Genomic DNA, 18,214 nt, shown 5'->3' with positions numbered 1-18,214 from the left:
CATTCCAACAGTGGAGTCTTTAGGTTTATAGAGTTAAGTGTGAAACTGATAAAGCAGAAGTATTTTAGTGCCAGGAACAAACTACACACACTTTGACTATAGACAACTCTCATTTGGTAAATGTCAAAAATATTCTGCTGCTTTTTAAGTATTTTTCCCGAACAAGGTACGATGGTGCAGCAGTAGAGTTGCTGCCTCACAGCGCCGGAGACCCGGGTGCTGTCTGTACAGAGTTTGTACGTTCTCCCCGTGACCCGAGTGGGTTTTCTCCGGGTGCTCTGGTTTCCTCCCACACTCCAAAGACGTGCAGGTTTGTAGGTTAATTGGCTTTGGTAAAAAGTCCCCAGTGTGTAGGATAGTGCGTGTATACAGGTGAATGCTGATCGGCGTGGATCGGTGGGCCAAAGGGCCCGTTGCCGCACTGTATCTCAAAACAAAAACACTTGAGATTTAATATTGTTTGCCTTTTATTTCTTGACAGATCTAAGTATGATTAAGCCGACCCCTTGTCCCCTGTGTTGATCAAATTGAAGGGGGGTAAGAACTTCCCCCACCTGCCCTTCACTTCTGGAGTAATAGAATCAAGCTCGTAACTTTTGGAAACATCTTCCTTTAGTTTTTCCCCTACTGTCACTTCTTTAATTCAATGCAGATTTAATTAACTTTTGGAAACAGCTTCCTTTATTGTCCATCACAAGTGGGGGTTTCAATGCAGAACGTTTTTCATTGTGAACTGTCAACAGTTTCCATCACTGGGTTTCATCAGGCAATAAAGTTCATTTCTTGCAGCTTTGTCAACAGCCTTCATGTCTTTTTTTATTTTTTCCGCAGTGTTACGCCAGTTGTTTGTGTTTTTTAAATAGTTTTTTTTTAACTGTGTATGGAGGGGGGCGGGGGGTAGGGAGGGGGACATTTTTAAAACTTTGTTCCCTTTTTGACCCAACCTACCGGAGACTGTCGGGTCTCCCCAAGTCCATGGGCCGAGCGTGGGCGGAGCTTCAGCCTGAAACACTGGTTCTCCAACTAGCTTCACTGAGCTGTGAAATACCACCTATCCTGTTCGGTATCGGAGTCTCCGGCGCTGCCCTGACCCGTGTGAGTTTACTCCAGCGCTCTGCGAAACATCACCTATCCTGGAGGTTCTCAGCTGCAGCTGCCTGACCCTCCTGTGGACTCCGGGACATCGGGGCTGCGCGTATCCAGTGGTGGAGAGACTGCTTTCCGGAGCTCCCGCAACACGTCTTCTCTAGCCCGAGTCACGGGGTTTGAACAAGCCGGAGCGGGGCCCTACATCGCCTGCGTGGCCTAAAGCGCGCTGTGAAACGTCACCTATCCATGTTTTCCCGCCTGGGGCTGGACATCCTTGAGTTACTGGAAGTCACTCTTTTGAAACGACACCTTTGCGGGGCCCATCACAGTGGGTTCACTGTGGCCTATGTTGCCGTAAATTGAATCATGTGCATGTGGGTTTGATATGGTCCAGTTTGTATGGCTGAGAAACCAAGAGTTTCGTTTGAGCCTCAATGAGGTTCAAATGACATGTAATAAATATTGATTGACAGCAAAGTTGGAGCATGTGTGCATTGGCAATGTCACTCTTTCATATAAGCAAGACACCAGCCAGATCATGAAGGAACAGAGTGCTGGAGTAACAGCGGGACCCTTCTTCAGGACCCCCTCTCATTCTTCTCAATTCCAGCAAATTCAAGCCCAGTCGACACATTCTTTCATCATTTGTCAGTCCCGCCATCATGGGAATTAACCTGGTGAGCCTACGCTGCACTCCCTCAATAGCAAGAATGTCCTTTCTCAAATTAGGAAAGGTACAGAAATGTGAAAATGCACACCTCCAGATTCAGGGATAGTTTCTTCCCAGCTGTTATCAGGCAACTGAATCATCCTACCACAACCAGAGAGCAGTGCTGAATTACTATCTACCTCATTGGTGACCATTTGACTATCCTTCATCGGACTTTGCTGACTTTATCTTGCACTAAACGTTATTCCCTTACATAGAAACATAAAAACATACAAATTAGGTGCAGGAGAGGCCATTCGGCCCTTCGAGCCAGTACCGCCATTAATTGTGACCATTGCTGATCATCCCCAATCTTTTTAATGCAGAAAATCTGTGGAAATCTCTGCCAAAGATGGCAGTGGAGACCAATTCACTGGATGTTTTCAAGAGAGAGTTGGATGTGGCTCTTAGGGCTAACCAAATCAAGGGATATGGGGAGATAGCAAGAATGGGGTATTGATTTTGGAAATCCATCCAGTACTTGGCCTCCACTGCCCTCTTTGGCAGGGAATTCCATAAATTCACAACTCTCTGGGTGAAAACGTTTTTTCTCACCTCAGTCTTAAATGACTTCCCCTTTATTCTAAGACTGTGGCCCCTGGTTCTGGACTCGCCCAACATTGGGAACATTTTTCCTGCATCTAGCTTGTCCAGTCCTTTTATAATATTATATGTTTCTATAAGATACCCCCTCATCCTTCTAAACTCCAGTGAAAACAATCCTAGTCTTTTCAATCTTTCCTCATATGACAGTCCCGCCATCCCAGGGAACAATCTCGTGAAGCAACGCTGCACTGCCTCAATCACAAGGATGTACTTCCTCAAATTAGGAGACCAAAACTGTACACAATACTCCAGATGTTGTCTCATCAGAGCCCTGTACAACTGCAGAAGAACTTCTTTACTACAATACTGATATCCTCTTGTTTTGAAGGCCAACATTCCATTAGCTTTCTTCACAGCCTGCTGTACCTGTAAGCCAACTTTCAGTGACCGATGTACTTAATCATAGTTAGATCTGTCAACCCCTTGTCCCCTTCATTTGATCAACACAGGGGACAAGGGGTTGGCTTAATCATACTTAGATCTGTCAAGAAATGAAAGGCAAACTATATTAAATCTCAAGTGTTTTTGTTTTGAGATACAGTGCGGCAACGGGCCCTTTGGCCCACCGATCCACGCCGACCAGCATTCACCTGTATACACTCACTATCCTACACACTCTTTTTCAAAGCTCAATTAACCTACAACCCAGCTTTGTGTCATCCGGAGGAAACTTGAGCAGTGTTGCTCCTAAACCCCTCGGGTCCGGGGGTGCAATTACGTACAAATCTGTACAGACAGCACCCGGCCCTCCGGAGCTGTGAGGCAGCAACACTCCACTGCGCCACTGCCTGCCTTGTCTGAAAAGGACCCGTTTACTCCTACTCTTTGATTCCAGCCTGCCACCAATTTTTTTGACATTTACCAATGAGAGTTGTCTATAGTCAAGTCACCTGTGCAGCGTGGCAGACCCTTAGACCATTTGCTTTCTGTTAGCTAGAAGAGCTACATCCTGAGCTCTCTGAAAGTCTAAAACAGCCAGTGAACTGGCACTACTCATTCATTCTACTTGTCACATCCTCAAAAAATTCCAGAAGATTAGTCTAAATTCCAGAAGATACCATGTACGTATACACTGTAAATGGCTCGAGGGAGTACAGAGAAGGTTCACCAGAATGATTCCTGGGATGGCGGGACTTTCATATGAAGAAAGACTGGATAGACTCGGCTAGAATTTAGAAGATTGAGGGGGGATCTTATAGAAACTTACAAAATTCTTAAGCGGTTGGACAGACTAGATGCAGGAAGATTGTTCCCGATGTTGGGAAGTCCAGAACAAGAGGTCACAGTTTAACGATAAGGGGCAAGTTTTTTAGGACCAAGATGAGAAGAAAAAATGTCACACAGAGAGTGGTGAATCTCTGGAATTCTCTGCCACAGAAGGTAGTTGAGGCCAGTCCATTGGATATATTTAAGAGGGAGTTAGATGTGGCCCTTGTGGCTAAAGGGATCAGGGGGTATGGAGAGAAGGCAGGTACAGGATACTGAGTTGGATGATCAGCCATGATCATATTGAATGGGGGTGCAGGCTCGAAGGGCCGAATGGCCTACTCCTGCACTTATTTTCTATGTTTCTATGATTGTAGTCATGTCTTGTCTTTCTGCTGACTGTATTTAACATGCGACAAAAAGCTTTTCTCTGTAGACGTAATAAACTCAATTCCTTGTATTTAACTATTGAGTCCAGTTGGTTATAACCACTGTGACGGTCATATGGTGAAATGGTTTATTCCCTTCTGGGCCTGCCTTCCATTCGTAAGATCACAAGTTTGTAAACCATCATAATCAGAGGTGACCTCATAATGTGCCTGGCTGGTGACCTCACAGTGAACTGCATCCGTAACCATGAGAGACGGGCTCCATTTCATCTGTCAACTTGAAGCGGGTGCACCAAACCCATTCTGCCAGGCATTGAAACAGCCGGCAGCTACTAGAGGTCGAAACTCTAACCTTCACGGTGTGGATCAATAACCCAAGCAAGGAGTTTCGAGAATGCCGGTGAAAAAGGAGAGCGCCACGCAGACTTACAAGAGGAGATCTAAGGTAGATCTGAATCTGTTAATAGACCAAGATAAAATGTGCAGTGACTCAGCGGGTCTTATTCTTAAACTGTGACCCCTGGTTCTGGACTCCCCCCATATCGGGGACATAGGGACGTGGGGCTCTTCTGGCACCTCTGAGCTTTTCTTTATAAGAATCTCTGGAGAACATAGAAATATAGAAACGTAAAAAATAGGTGCAGGAGTAGGCCATTCGGCCCTTCAAGCCTGCACCGCCAATCAATATGATGATGGCTGATCATCCAACTCAGTATCCTGTACCAGCCTTCTCTCCAAACGCCCTGATACCTTTAGCCACAAGGGCCACATATAACTCCCTCTTAAATATAGCCAATGAACTGGCCTCAACTACCTTCTGTGGCAGAGAATTCCAGAGATTCACCACATTCTGTGTGAAAAATGTTTTTTTCATCTCGGTCCTAAAAGATTTCCCCCTTATCCTTAAACTGTGACGCCTTGTTCTGGACTTCCCCAACATCGGGAACATTCTTACCGCATCTAGCCAGTCCAACCCCTTAAGAGTTTTGTAACTTTCTATAAGATCCCCCCCTCAATCTTCTAAATTCTAGTGAGTACAAGCCGAGTATATCCAGTCTTTCTTCATATGAAAGTCCTGACATCCCAGGAATCAGTCTGGTGAACCTTCTCTGTACTCCCTCTATGGCAAGAATGTCTTTCCTCAGATTAGGAGACCAAAACTGTACGCAATACTCCAGGTGTGGTCTCACCAAGACCCTGTACAACTGCAGGAGAACCTCCCTGCTCCTATACTCAAATCCTTTTGATATGAATGCTAACATACCATTTGCTTTCTTCACTGCCTGCTGCACCTGCATGCCTACTTTCAATGACTGGTGTACCATGACACCCAAGTCTCGTTGCATCTCCCCTTTTCCTAATCGGCCACCATTCAGATAAAAGTCTACTTTCCTGTTTTTGCCACCAAAGTGGCTAACCTCACATTTATCCACATTATACTACATTTGCCATGCATTTGTCCACTCGCCCAGCCTATCCAAGTCACCTTGCAGCCTCCTAGCATCCTCCTCACAGCTAACACTGCGCCCCAGCTTCGTGTCATCCGCAAATTTGGAGATGTTGAATTCAATTCTCTTGTCCAAATCATTAATATATATTGTAAATAGCTGGGGTCCCAGCACTGAGCCTTGCGGTACCCCACTAGTCACTGCCTGCCATTCTGAAAAGGACCCGTTTACTCCTACTCTTTGCTTCCTGTCTGCCAGCCAGTTCTCTATCCACATCAATACTGAACCACCAATACCATGTGCTTTAAGTGTGTTTACTAATCTCTTATGTGGGACCTTGTTGAAAGCCTTTTGAAAGTCCAGATATAACATATCCACTGGTTCTCCCTTATCCACTCTACTAGTTACATCCTCGAAAAATTCTATCAGATTCGTCAGTCATGATTTACCTTTCATAAATCCATGCTGACTTTGTCTAATGATTTCACCACTTTCCAAATGTGCTGCTATCCCATCTTTAATAACTGACACTAGCAGTTTCCCCACTACCGATGTTAGACTAACTGGTCTGTAATTCCCCGTTTTCGCTACCCCCCCTTTTAAAAAGTGGGGTTACATTAGCTACCCTCTAATCCTCTGGAACTACTCCAGAATCTAAAGAGTTTTGAAAAATTATCACTAATGCATCCACTATTTCTGGGGCTACTTCCTTAAGTACTCTGGGATGCAGCCTATCTGGCCCTCGGGATTTATCGGCCTTTAGTCCATTCAATTTACCTAACACCACTTCCCGGCTAACCTGGATTTCACTCAGTTCCTCCATCTCATTTGACCCCGGTCCCCTGCTATTTCCGGCAGATTATTTAGGTCTTCCTTAGTGAAGCCAGAACCAAAGTAGTTATTCAATTGGTCTGCCGTGTCCTTGTTCCCCATGATCAATTTGCCTGTTTCTGACTGCAAGGGACCTACATTTGTTTTAACTAATCTTTTTCTATTCACATATCTATAAAAACTTTTGCAGTCAGTATTTATGTTCCCTGCCAGTTTTCTTTCATAATCTATTTTCCATTTCTTAATGAAGTCCTCCTCTGCTGGACTGAATTTCTCCCAGTCCTCTGGTAGGCTGCCTTTTCTGGTTAATTTGTAGGCTTCATCTTTTGTTTTGATACTATCCCTGATTTCCCTTTTTATCCATGGATGCAATACCTTCCTTGATTTTTTATTTTTCCAAACTGGGATGAACAATTGTTGTAGTTCATCCATGCAGTCTTTAAATGCCTTCCATTGCATCTCCACCGTCAACCCTTTTAAGAATCAATTGCCAGTCTATCTTGGCCAATTCACGTCTCATACCCTCAAAGGTACCTTTTTTTAAGTTCGGAACCCTTGTTTCTGAATTAATTATGTCACTCTCCATCCTAATGAAGAACTCAACCATATTATGGTCACTCTTGCCCAAAGGGCCATGCACAACAAGACTGCTAACTAACCCTTCCTCATTGCTCAATATCGAGTCTAGAACAGCCTGCTCTCTCGTTGGTTCCTCTACATGTTGGTTTAGAAAACTATCCTGCATACATTCCTAGAAATCCTCTTCCTCAGCACCCCTGCCAATTTGATTCACCCAATCTATATGTAGATTGAAGTCACCCATTATAACTGTTTTACCTTTGTTGCACGCATTTCTAATTTCCTGTTTGATGCCATCTCCAACTCCACTACTACTGTTAGGTGGCCTGTACACGACTCCCACTAGTGTTTTCTGCCTCTTAGTGTTTCGCAGCTCTACCCATATCGATTCCACATCCTCCAAGCTAATGTCCTTCCTTTCTATTGCGTTAATTTCCTCTCTAACCAGCAATGCTACCCCACCTCCTTTTCCTTTCCGTCTATCCCTCCTGAATATTGAATATCCCTGGATGTTCAGCTCCCAGCCTTGGTCACCCTGTAACCATGTCTCCGTGATCACACCTATATCAGTCATTAATAGCTCTATCTCTCTCTATCTCCCTCTCTATCTTTATTCTCTCTCCATCTCTCTCCCTCTACCTGACTCTCTCTATCTCCCACTCTCCCCCTCTATCTATGTTTCCCTCTCTCTCTCTCTCTCTCTCTCTCTACCTCTATGTATCTCTCTATCTCTCTGTCTGTCTCTCTCTATCTCTCTATCTTTCACCACTCCCACTCTCAGTCTCTCTCAAAGATACTAGAGGAGCCTTTTGGTCTCTTTGTCTCTCTCTCTCTCTCTCTCCCTGGCAACCGTTGCCTGGGCGACACCGATTGGCGGTGGGTGTTTCTGTCCGAGGGGCGGGGCTTCGACTGAATGGTCGGACGTAGGAAAGAGGCGTTACCTAGTCCTTTGTTATGTCGTAGGGGAGCGTGACTGTCCCATTGGCCGTTGGCGCTGTCCGTCAGTGGGTGGGGGCGGGACGTTACCCCATTGGCTGCATGAGCTGCCCGTCAGTCAGGGGAGGCGGGACTATTCCATTGGCCGCTGCCCATCAGTGGGGGGGCGGGACTCTGTCTCATTGGCCGCTGGCGCTGCCCGTCAGTGGGGAGGGGCGGGTCCTGGAGGCGGTCACCTGTCACCGGTCACGTGAGTCGGGCCGACAGGACAGGACGAGGCCTCCGCTCATCGCCGCAGCTCAGGTGGGAACATTCGCCGCCGGCGCTCGACCCCGCGTCCATTCCCCACCCCCTCCCCTCCTCCCTTCCCGAAGGCGATCCTGCGGCCGCCGACCCGAGGAACTGGAGCCCGAGACGTGCGGGCGGGGTGGGGGGGTGAATGAGTCAGGTCTGGGCGCCCTCTGGTCCTCCGACTGTAGCGCCCTCCTGATCTCTGGTCTGGACCTGGATGTCATAGAAACATATAAATATAGGTGCAGGAGTAGAGGCCATTCGGCCCTTCGAGCCTGCGCCGACATTCAATATGATCATGGCTGATCATCCAACTCAGTATCCTGTACCTGCCTTCTCTCCATACCCCCTGATCCCTTTAGCCACAAGGGCCACATCTAACTCCCTCTTAAATATAGCCAATGAACTGTGGCCTCAACTACCTTCTGTGGCAGAGAATTCCACACATCCACCAAAATGTTTTTCCCATCTCAGTCCAAGAAGATTTCCCCTTTATTCCCCTTAAACTGTGACCCCTTGTTCTGGACTTCTAACATCGGGAACAATCTTCCTGCATTTAGCCTGTCCAACCCTTTAAGAATTTTGTAAGTTTCTATAAGACCCCCCCCCCCCCCCCCCCCTCTCAATCTTCTAAATTCTAGTGAATATAAACCTAGTCTTTTCAATCTTTCCTCATAAGACAGTCCCGACATCCCAGGAATTACCCTGGTGAACCTACGCTGGGCTCCCTCTATGGCAAGAATGTTTTTCCTCAGATTTGGAGACCAAAACTGTACACAATACTCCAGGTGTGGTCTCACCAAGACCCTGTACAACTGCAGTGGAACCTCCCTGCTCATATACTCCTATACTCATGTGCTGAAAAGCTCCAGGTATAGCATCACTCAGCACTATGATAGTGGTGGACGTTATGCTCGAGATGGAGATGTTTTTGGAGATGCATCTTTGTGTTAATGTTGTGGATATTTCTGATCAGGCTGGTAGGGTATTCCAATCCCTGCTGTCTTGAGGAAAAACAAGTTAGAAAGTGCTAATGAAGTGCTGTATGGAATGAAATAATTTCCAGGTTGATAGCTTCTGGTTCACATGCCCATGGGTGCTTGGATTAACTGTATGTGGTTCTCCATCTTTAAATCAATAGTGGTATTCTTGATTTTGTGAAATGTTGTCAGTCTGATGAACTTGCGATGAGTTGTAGGTAGATGAAGTTTAAGGTCCTTTATCATGCTGGAGACTGAGTTCTGCCACTTGTAGTTTTTAGATATGAACCTTGCTGCTCTGTTATGCATGGCCTGGATCTTATTGATGTTCCCTTGAGTGAAAGGATCCCCCACGGAGCAACAATATTCAACATGTGGACTTACAAGGCTTTTCGCCACCTCCAACGTGATTGCACCACTTGCCACATCTTCCCATCTTCTCCCGTCTGCTTCCCGCAGAGACCGCTCTCCCCGTAACTCCCTGGTCAATTTGTCCCTTCCCACCTGAACCACTTCCTCTCCGGGCATTTTCCCTTGCAACCGCAAGAAATGCTACATCACAGTGTAGGGCCGCCCCTTTTCATCCTCTGCCCATCCCCCTCCCTTTTCCCTCTAAACTGCTCCTCTTCCACCCCACTTTCCCCTCACTCTCTTCCTCACTTCCACTGTCCTCATTCCCCTTCCCCACTTGCCTCTTCACCCCCTCTCCAGTCCAACCCCCCTCACCCTTTCACCCCTCCCTCTCACCTCACTCCCATCATTCCCCTTCATCCCTCCCCCTCACCACCTACTCCCAATGCGCCTTCACCACCTCCCCTCTCCCTCACCCCCTCCTTTGCATCCACCTTCACCCTCTCCCCTCCCCCTCACCCCCTTCTCTCCATCCCCCTTCAACCCCTCCCCCTACCCCTTACCCCCTCCATCCCCCTTCACCCCCCCATAGTAGTTGTGCAAGTGGGCACAAACGACATTGGGAAGAAGAGGAAGGAGGTTCTCCAACATGAGTTCAGAGAGTTGGGAAGAAGACTGAAAGGCCGGACTTCTAGGGTGGTTATCTCTGAATTGCTTCCAGTACCTCGTGCTAGTGAGGACTGGAACAGGGAGATAGGGGATCTGAATGTGTGGCTGAGGGGCTGGAGCAGGGAGCAAGGATTTAGATTTATAGAACATTGGGATCTCTTCTCGGACAGGGGTGACCTGTACAAAAGAGACAGGTTACACCTTAACTGGAGGGGGACCGACATTCTGGCAGGCAGGTTTGCTAGGGCTACACGTGTGGATTTAAACAAAATAGTGGGGGGGAGGGATTGACAAATTGGGAGTATAAAGATGGAGTTGAAGAGGAAGTGTCTACAGGAAAAATTACAAAAGATTCTCAAATTAATGGCAAGGAAAGCTCGAGAAGGGACAACAGAGTAAGGTCAGGGCCAATTGCAAGCGGTTGCGAGGCGGGGAGGGAAGTGCAACTGAGGTCAAAGTCAAAAGTATATGAGGGTGCGCGAAGTATTGCAAAGCGGAAAGTGCGAGGAATTGACCTGTTTAGATGTGGGAATGACAGAGCTCAGTCCCCTTGCTGCCATGGCCATTGGATTCTGGAAATTGAATGTTGTCAATTTAACAATACCCCCTCTTTGAAGAGAAGCTGTGGGGCCAAGAGTCCCTTGCATTCCAGGCGCGAAGCGGGTATCTTAAGGGAAAGTGACCTGTACTGGGGGATTGTTGAGGCTCAGGTTAGGAATGCAGGCAAAGTAAAAAGAAACATTGGGGGAGTTTGTAGGAGTCCCTTTGAGGCTAAGTTAGAAGTGAATGATGTGGGAAAATTACAGAGACAGACATGGCTGCATGGCCAGGGATGGGAATTGAATATTCAAAGGTATACCTCCTATTGAAAAGCCAGACAGGTGGGCAGAGGGGGTGGGGTTGCTGTGTTGGTGAGGAATGAAACTCAGTCCCTTGAAAGGGATGACATTGAAACAGGAGATGTGGAGTCAGTATGGATAGAATTAAGCAATTGTAAGGGTAAAAAGACCCTAATGGGACTAATAGACAGGCCCCCAAACAGTAGATTGGACGTAAGGCGCAAGTTGAACCAGGAGTTAAAATTGGCATGTAGCAAAAGTAATGCTGTGGTTGTTATGGGAGATTTCAACATGCAGATAGACTGGGAAAATAAGGTTGGTACTGGACCCCAAGAAAGGGACTTTGCAGAGTGCCTTCGTGATGGATTCTTAGAACAGCTTGTATTGGAGCCTACCAGGGAGAAAGCAATTCTGGATTTAGTGTTATGTAATAAACCGGATTTGATTAAGGACCTCAAGGTTAATGAGCCATTAGGAGGTAGTGATTATAACATGGTCAGGTTTAAACTACAATTGGAGCAGGAGAAGGGTAAATCGGAGGTGTCAGTGTTACAGTTGAATAAAGGGGACTATGGGGCCATGAGGGAGGAGCTGGCCAAAGTTGACTGGGAAGATACAATAGAAGGGATGACAGTGGAACAAAAATGGCAGGTATTTCTAGGAATAATACAGATGGTGCAGGATCAGTTCATTCCTAGGAGGAAGATAGATTCCAAGGGGAGTAAGGGGAGACTATGGCTGACAAGGGACGTCAGAGACTATAAAAATTAAAGTGAAGAAGTAAAACGTAGCAAAGATGAGCGGGAAGCAAGAGGATTGGGTAATGTTTAAAGAACAAAGAAGATAACTAAAAAGAGAATACGGGGAGAAATGATGAGGTACGAAGGTAAGCTAGCCAAGAATATAAAGGAGGGTAGTAAAAGCTTCCTTAGGTATGTGAAGAAAAAATTAGTTAAGACCAAAGTTGGACCCTTGAAGATCGAAAAAGGTGAATTAATTATGGGGAACAAGGAAATGGCAGATGAATTGAGCAGGTACTTTGGATCTGTCTTCACTTAGGAGGACACAAACAGTCTTCCTGATATAGTAGTGGCCAGAGGATCAGTGGTGACAGAGGAACTGAAGGAAATCCACATTAGGCAGGAAATGGTGTTGGATAGACTGATGGAACTGAAGGCTGATAAATCCCCAGGACCTGATGGTCTGCATCCCAGGGTACTTAAGTGGCTCTAGAAATCGTGGATGCATTGGTGATAATTTTCCAATGTTCTATAGACCCAGGATCAGTTCCTGTAAATTGGAGGGTAGCTAATGTTATCCCACTTTTAAAGAAAGGTGGGAGAGAGAAAACGTAATTATAGACCAGTTAGCCTGCGGTGGTGGGGAAGATGCTGGAGTCAATTATAAAAGATGAAATAGCCGCACATTTGGATAGCAGTAACAGGATCGGTTCGAGTCAGCATGGATTTACCAAGGGGAAATCATGCTTGACTAATCTTCTGGAATTATTTGAAGATGTAACTAGGAAAATGGACAAGGGAGAGCCAGTGGATGTATTGTACCTGGACAGAAAGCATTTGATAAGGTCCCACATAGGAGATTAGTGGGCAAAATTAGGGCACATGGTATTGGGGGTAGAGTGCTGACATGGATAGAAAATAGGTTGGCAGAGAGGAAACAAAGAGTAGGGATTAACGGGTCCCTTTCAGAATGGCAGGCATTGACTAGTTGGATACCGCAAGGCTCGGTGCTGGGACCACAGCTATTTACAATATACACAAATGATTTGGATGCAGGGATTCAAAGTAACATTAGCAAATTTGCAGATGACACAAAGTTGGGTGGCAGTGTTAACTGTGAGGAAGATGCTATGAAAATGGACTTGGACAGGTTGGGGGAGTGGGCAGATGCATGGCAGATCAAGTTTAATACAGATAAATGTGAGGTTATCCACTTTGGTAGGAAAAACAGGAAGGCAGATTACTATCTAAATGGTGTCAAGTTGGGAAAAGGGGAAGTACAACGGGATCTGGGGGTCCTTGTTCATCAGTCTATGAAAGTAAGCTTGCAGGTACAGTAGAAAGTGAAGAAAGCGAATGGCATGTTGGCCTTTATAACAAGGGGAGTTAAATATAGGAGCAAAGAGGTCCTTCTGCAGTTGTACAGAGCCCTAGTGAGACCACACCTGGAGTATTGTGTGCAGTTTTGATCCCCTAATTTGAGGAGGGACATTCTTGCTATTGAGGGAGTGCAGCGTATGTTCACAAGGTTGATTCCCGGGATGGCGGGATGGTCATATGCTGAGAGAATGGAGCGGCTGGGCTTGTACATTCTGGAGTTTAGAAGGATGAGAGGGTATCCCATTGTAATATATAAAATTGTTAAGGGTTTCGACACGCTGGAGGCTGGAAACATGTTCCCGATGTTGGGGGAGTCCAGAACCAGGGCCACAGTTTAAGAATAATGAGTACGCCATTTAGAACGGAGACGAGGAAACACTTTTTCTCGCAGAGAGTTGCGAGTCTGTGGAATTCTATGCCTCAGTGGAGGCAGGTTCTCTGGATGCTTTCAAGAGAGAGCTAGATAGGGCTCTTAAAAATAGGGGATAGAGTCAGGGGATATGGGGAGAAGGCAGGAACGGGTACTGATTGGGGTTGATCAGCCATGATCACGTTAAATGGCGGCGCTGGCTCGAAGGGCCGAATGGCCTACTCCTGCACCTATTTTCTATTGTCTATTGCCACCCTCACACCATCCTCTCCATCCCCCTTCACTTCCATCCCCCCTCACCCCCATGCCCTTGCACCCCTCCCCTCCCTTCTTCTCCTCACCCCCTCCTGTTCATCTGCCTTCACCCCTCCTTCACCCTGTCCCCCCTCCCCCTCTCACCGCCGTGCCCTCCCCCCCCTTCAAGCACTTGTAATGTTCAACGCGTCAGTGATGTCCTGTTTGTCAGTTTGTTGACTCTCTGTGTTCCCCTCCTGCAGGGTTTAGGAGCCGTTGCTGTGGACGGAGAGACGGGGACGTGAGCGGCCATTGAGGGCGGCCAGGGTGCCGGCGAGCCCCCCCCCCCCCCCCCATCTGCTCGGTGTGCGGGCTGAGCTTCGAGGGGCTGAGCTTCGATGGAGGACCACATGACGGGGCACAACAAGGAGAAGCGTTATGAGTGCGACGTGTGTGGCAAGGCCTGGCTTGCCCGAGCAAGCTGGAGATCCACCGGCGGGTGCACACGGGAGAACGCCCCTTCAACTGCTCGGAGTGCGGCAAGAGCTTCACCCGCTACAGCCACCTGCTGCGGCACAACCGCGTGCACTCCGGCGAGAGGCCCTTCACCTGCTCCGACTGCGACAAGAGCTTCAAGACGACGAATGGTCCTGAAGAGACACCGGCAGGTGCACACGGGCGAGGGGCCCTATGGCTGCTCCACCTGCGGCAAGAGCTTTACCCAGTTGTCGGGGCTGCGGCGGCACCGGCGGGTGCACAGCAGTGAGCGGCCCTTCACCTGCTCTGACTGCGGCAAAGCCTTCAAGTCGTCGCAGGAACTGAAGGTGCACATGCGCCTGCACACCGGTGAGCGGCCCTTCACCTGCTCCGACTGCGGCAAATGCTACAAGTCATCCAAGGAACTGAAGGTGCACATGCGCCAGCACATGGGAGAGCGGCCCTACATCTGCAGCGACTGCGGCAAAGGCTTCAAGTCGTCGCCCGAACTGAAGATGCACATGCGCCTGCACACTGGGGAGAGGCCCTTCACCTGCAGTGACTGCGGCAAGGGCTTCATCCGCTCCGATAGCCTGCTAGAGCACCAGCACACCCACACCGGCGAGCGCCCCTACACCTGCAGCGACTGCGGCAAGGGCTTCACCCGCTCCCCACGGCCTGCTGGTTCACCAGCGCACCCACACCGGCGAGCGCCCCTACACCTGCACCCAGTGCGGCAAGGGCTTCACCTGCTCCAACAGCCTGCTGCAGCACCAGCACATCCACACCGGCGAGCGCCCCTACACCTGCGCCCAGTGTGGCAAGGGCTTCACCAGCTCCTGCAACCTGCTGCAGCACCAGCGCACCCACACCGGCGAGCGCCCCTACACCTGTACCCAGTGCGGCAAGGGCTTCACCAAGTCTGGCAGCCTGCTGGTGCACCAGCGCACCCACACCGGCGAGCGTCCCTTCACCTGCACCCAGTGTGGCAAGGGCTTCACCCAGTCCAACAACCTGCTGAAGCACCAGCGTACCCACACTGGCGAGCGCCCCTACACCTGCACCCAGTGTGGCAAGGGCTTCACCCGCTCTGGCAGCCTGCTGGTGCACCAGCGCACCCACACCGGCGAGCGCCCCTACACCTGCACCCAGTGCGGCAAGGGTTTCACCAGCTCCACCAAGCTGCTGGAGCACCAGTCGATGCACTCCGGTGAGAGGCCCTTCAGCTGTTCCGACTGTGGCAAAGGCTTCAAGACAACGCAAGAGCTAAAGATCCACCAGCGGGTGCACACGGGCGAGAAGCCCTATGGCTGCTCCACCTGCGGCAAGAGCTTTGCCCGGTTGTCGGGGCTGTGGGTACACCGGCGGGTGCACAGCAGTGAGCGGCCCTTCACCTGCCCCGACTGCGGCAAAAGCTTCAAGTCGTCCGCGGAGCTGAAGGTGCACGGGCGGGTGCACACGGGAGAACGCCCCTACACCTGCAGCGACTGCGTCAAGGGCTTCACCCGTCTCAGCAGCCTGCTGGCTCACCGGCGCACCCACACCAGCGAGCGCCCCTTCACCTGCAGCGACTGCGGCAAGAGCTTCACCCAGTCCAGCAACCTGCTGGTGCACCAGCACACCCACACCGGTGAGCGCCCCTACACCTGCGCTAAGTGTGGCAAGGGCTTCACCCGCCCCAACAGCCTGTTGTCCCACCAGCGGGTGCACGCTGGAGACGGTCCCATCCCCAGCCCGGTGTGTGCAGAGCGCTTTGCCATGGCCTCGCACACCCTGTCTCATTAGCGTGTGCACACCAGTGGCCAGCCCTACGGCTGCCCGTACTGTGGTGAGGCATTTGACAGCTCGCGGGGGTTACGGCTGCACTGGCGGGCCCACACCAGCGAGCGGTTGCTCCCAATGTGGCACGCGTTTCAAGAACACACGGGGGCTGTGGGAGCACCAGCGGACACACACCAGACAGAGACCCTTTGTGTGCGCTGAGTGTTGCACGAGTTTCACCCGCATGCCCTGCCTGTATCAGCACCGGCATCCCCACAGTGGTGAGCGCCCCTTCCCCTGCCTGACCTGTGGTAAGGGCTTCACCCGCCTTGACAGGGCTCGAAATTAACAGATGTCCGGGTGCCAATGGCCACCTAAAGTTCCGCCGGGCAACCTAAAAGCCTAGTAATTTTGCCCGGCTTGGCACTGCAGATACTGGTTTATACCAGAGATAGATACAAAAAACTGGAGTAACTCAGTGGGTCAGGCAGCATCTCTGGAGAAAAGGAATGTGACGTTTCGTGTCGGCGGCGACGGCTGTCGTGTGGGGCAAAGATACTAAGTGCGGAGTGACTGAGGGTCGGAGCGAATGACGGGCCCTGCACGGCAGCAACGGCGGCTCCACTTCCTCCTCACGCACCCCGCCCACCCTGATAGCGGCCGCTGCTTGCCACTCCACCAACAGCAATAACCGCTTTCAAAACCCCATCCCGCACACCGAGGCTGGGAGGATGGGGGGCACGAAGGGGTGGCCCCTCTCCGCCGTCTGAAGCACCTGCACCGCTCGGCCCCGCACCTTCCTGTTGGCTGGCGGAGGAAGGGAGGCGGTGGCGAGGAGTTCTCAACTGCCTCCCCCTTTGGCGGCGGCACTTGGTGGTGGACAGGGACGGCCAAGGCAGCGGGGCAATGATGCCTGTGTTGTCCGAGGAGCGCTGACCTTCATTCCTCCCCATTCCCCGCCCCCCCCCCCCTTTCTCTCTGTTGTATGCCCCCCTCCAACCTCCTTAGAGAGAAAAACATTTTTCACACAGTGGTTAATCTCTGGAATTCTCTGCCACAGAAGGTAGTTGAGGCCAGTTCATTGGCTATATTTAAGAGGGAGTTAGATGTGGCCCTTGTGTCTAAAGGGATCAGGGGGTATGGAGAGAAGGCAGGTACGGGATACTGAGTTGGATGATCAGCCATGATCATATTGAATGGCGGTGCAGGCTCGAAGAGCCGAATGGCCTCTACTCCTGCACCTAATTTCTATGTTTCTATCGTGGGACCTCTCTCCATCCCACACTGATCCCCATTCCCGCCTCTATTCAGTCCTCACTGACATTCCCTGTGCTCCCCCCCCATCTATTCATCCTGCACTGATCTCGCTATCCACCTCACATTGATTCTCCTGCCACTCCCCATCCATCCCGTACTGACCCCCCCCCCCCCCCCCCCCCCCACTCACATTCCCCGGGCTCTCCCCTCACAATTTTACCTACTCCAGCCAACACACGCTAATTCCCCTGCCTCAATCAATCCATCCATTCCGCACTAATTGCCTTCTCAACCCCCATCCCCGCCATCTATCCATCCCACACTTATTCACATGCACACACATACCCCCCTCACGACCCTACTGTCCTGGAAATGTCTTCAGAACGAACATTGACTACGTTTGATAACGGAATGCAATCAATGTGTTTTAATTCCCAATGTTATCATTGTTTTAATCCATAAAGGTGGATTAATTAAATTGTGAACACGTGAAACTATTTAGCGCTGGCCTGTCTCCAGCAACTCCTTACTATATGTCCTGTGTATGGTGTGGAACATGACATTCAATATAATGCTAGGAAGAATGCTGTTATGATCTGTAGAACCAAAGAGGATAAATGTCTAAAATTTCCTGATTTTAAATTGTCTGACAATAATCTTAGTGTCTGTAATAAGGTAAAATATCTAGGGCATATTATTACAGAACAAATGACAGATGACGAGGATATTTATAGGCAACGACGCATGCTCTATGTACAGGCGAATATTCTCTTACGTAAATTTGGTGCGTGTGCAGATGTGGTGAAGATGTTGCTATTTAGAGCATACTGCACACCACTACACTGCGCACCTTTGGTCGAACTATGGAAAGAGAATTTTGCAGAGCATAGAGGTGGCATATAACAATGCCATGAGAACACTGCTAAGGAAACCTAGATGGTGTAGTGCCAGTAATATGTTTGTGGCTGCAGGAGTCAGTACTTTAGAAGCTATCCTAAGACATCACATGTATAAATTCATTTACACGATAAATGACTAAAAATGTAATTATTGTGGCCTTGTCAAACATAAG

At 49.3% G+C, this 18,214-nt stretch overlaps 1 protein-coding gene across 1 annotated transcript; it reads left to right on the top strand.

Moving 5' to 3' along the window:
* Positions 1-4,393: 4,393 nt before the first annotated feature.
* LOC129693699 (gastrula zinc finger protein XlCGF57.1-like) lies at positions 4,394-17,320 on the top strand. The gene is made up of 4 exons (XM_055630481.1): positions 4,394-4,444; positions 14,183-14,315; positions 14,446-14,719; positions 14,781-17,320. Exons 1-4 carry the CDS (start codon positions 4,394-4,396, stop codon positions 15,907-15,909), a joined length of 1,587 nt encoding a protein of 528 aa, XP_055486456.1. The 3' UTR covers positions 15,910-17,320.
* Positions 17,321-18,214: the final 894 nt, after the last annotated feature.

The sequence above is a fragment of the Leucoraja erinacea genome, unplaced genomic scaffold (genome assembly GCF_028641065.1).
Source record: "Leucoraja erinacea ecotype New England unplaced genomic scaffold, Leri_hhj_1 Leri_395S, whole genome shotgun sequence".
Classification (NCBI taxonomy): domain Eukaryota; kingdom Metazoa; phylum Chordata; class Chondrichthyes; order Rajiformes; family Rajidae; genus Leucoraja; species Leucoraja erinaceus.
Note: the sequence above shows the minus strand (reverse complement) of the source record. Positions and strands in the feature narration are given on the sequence as shown.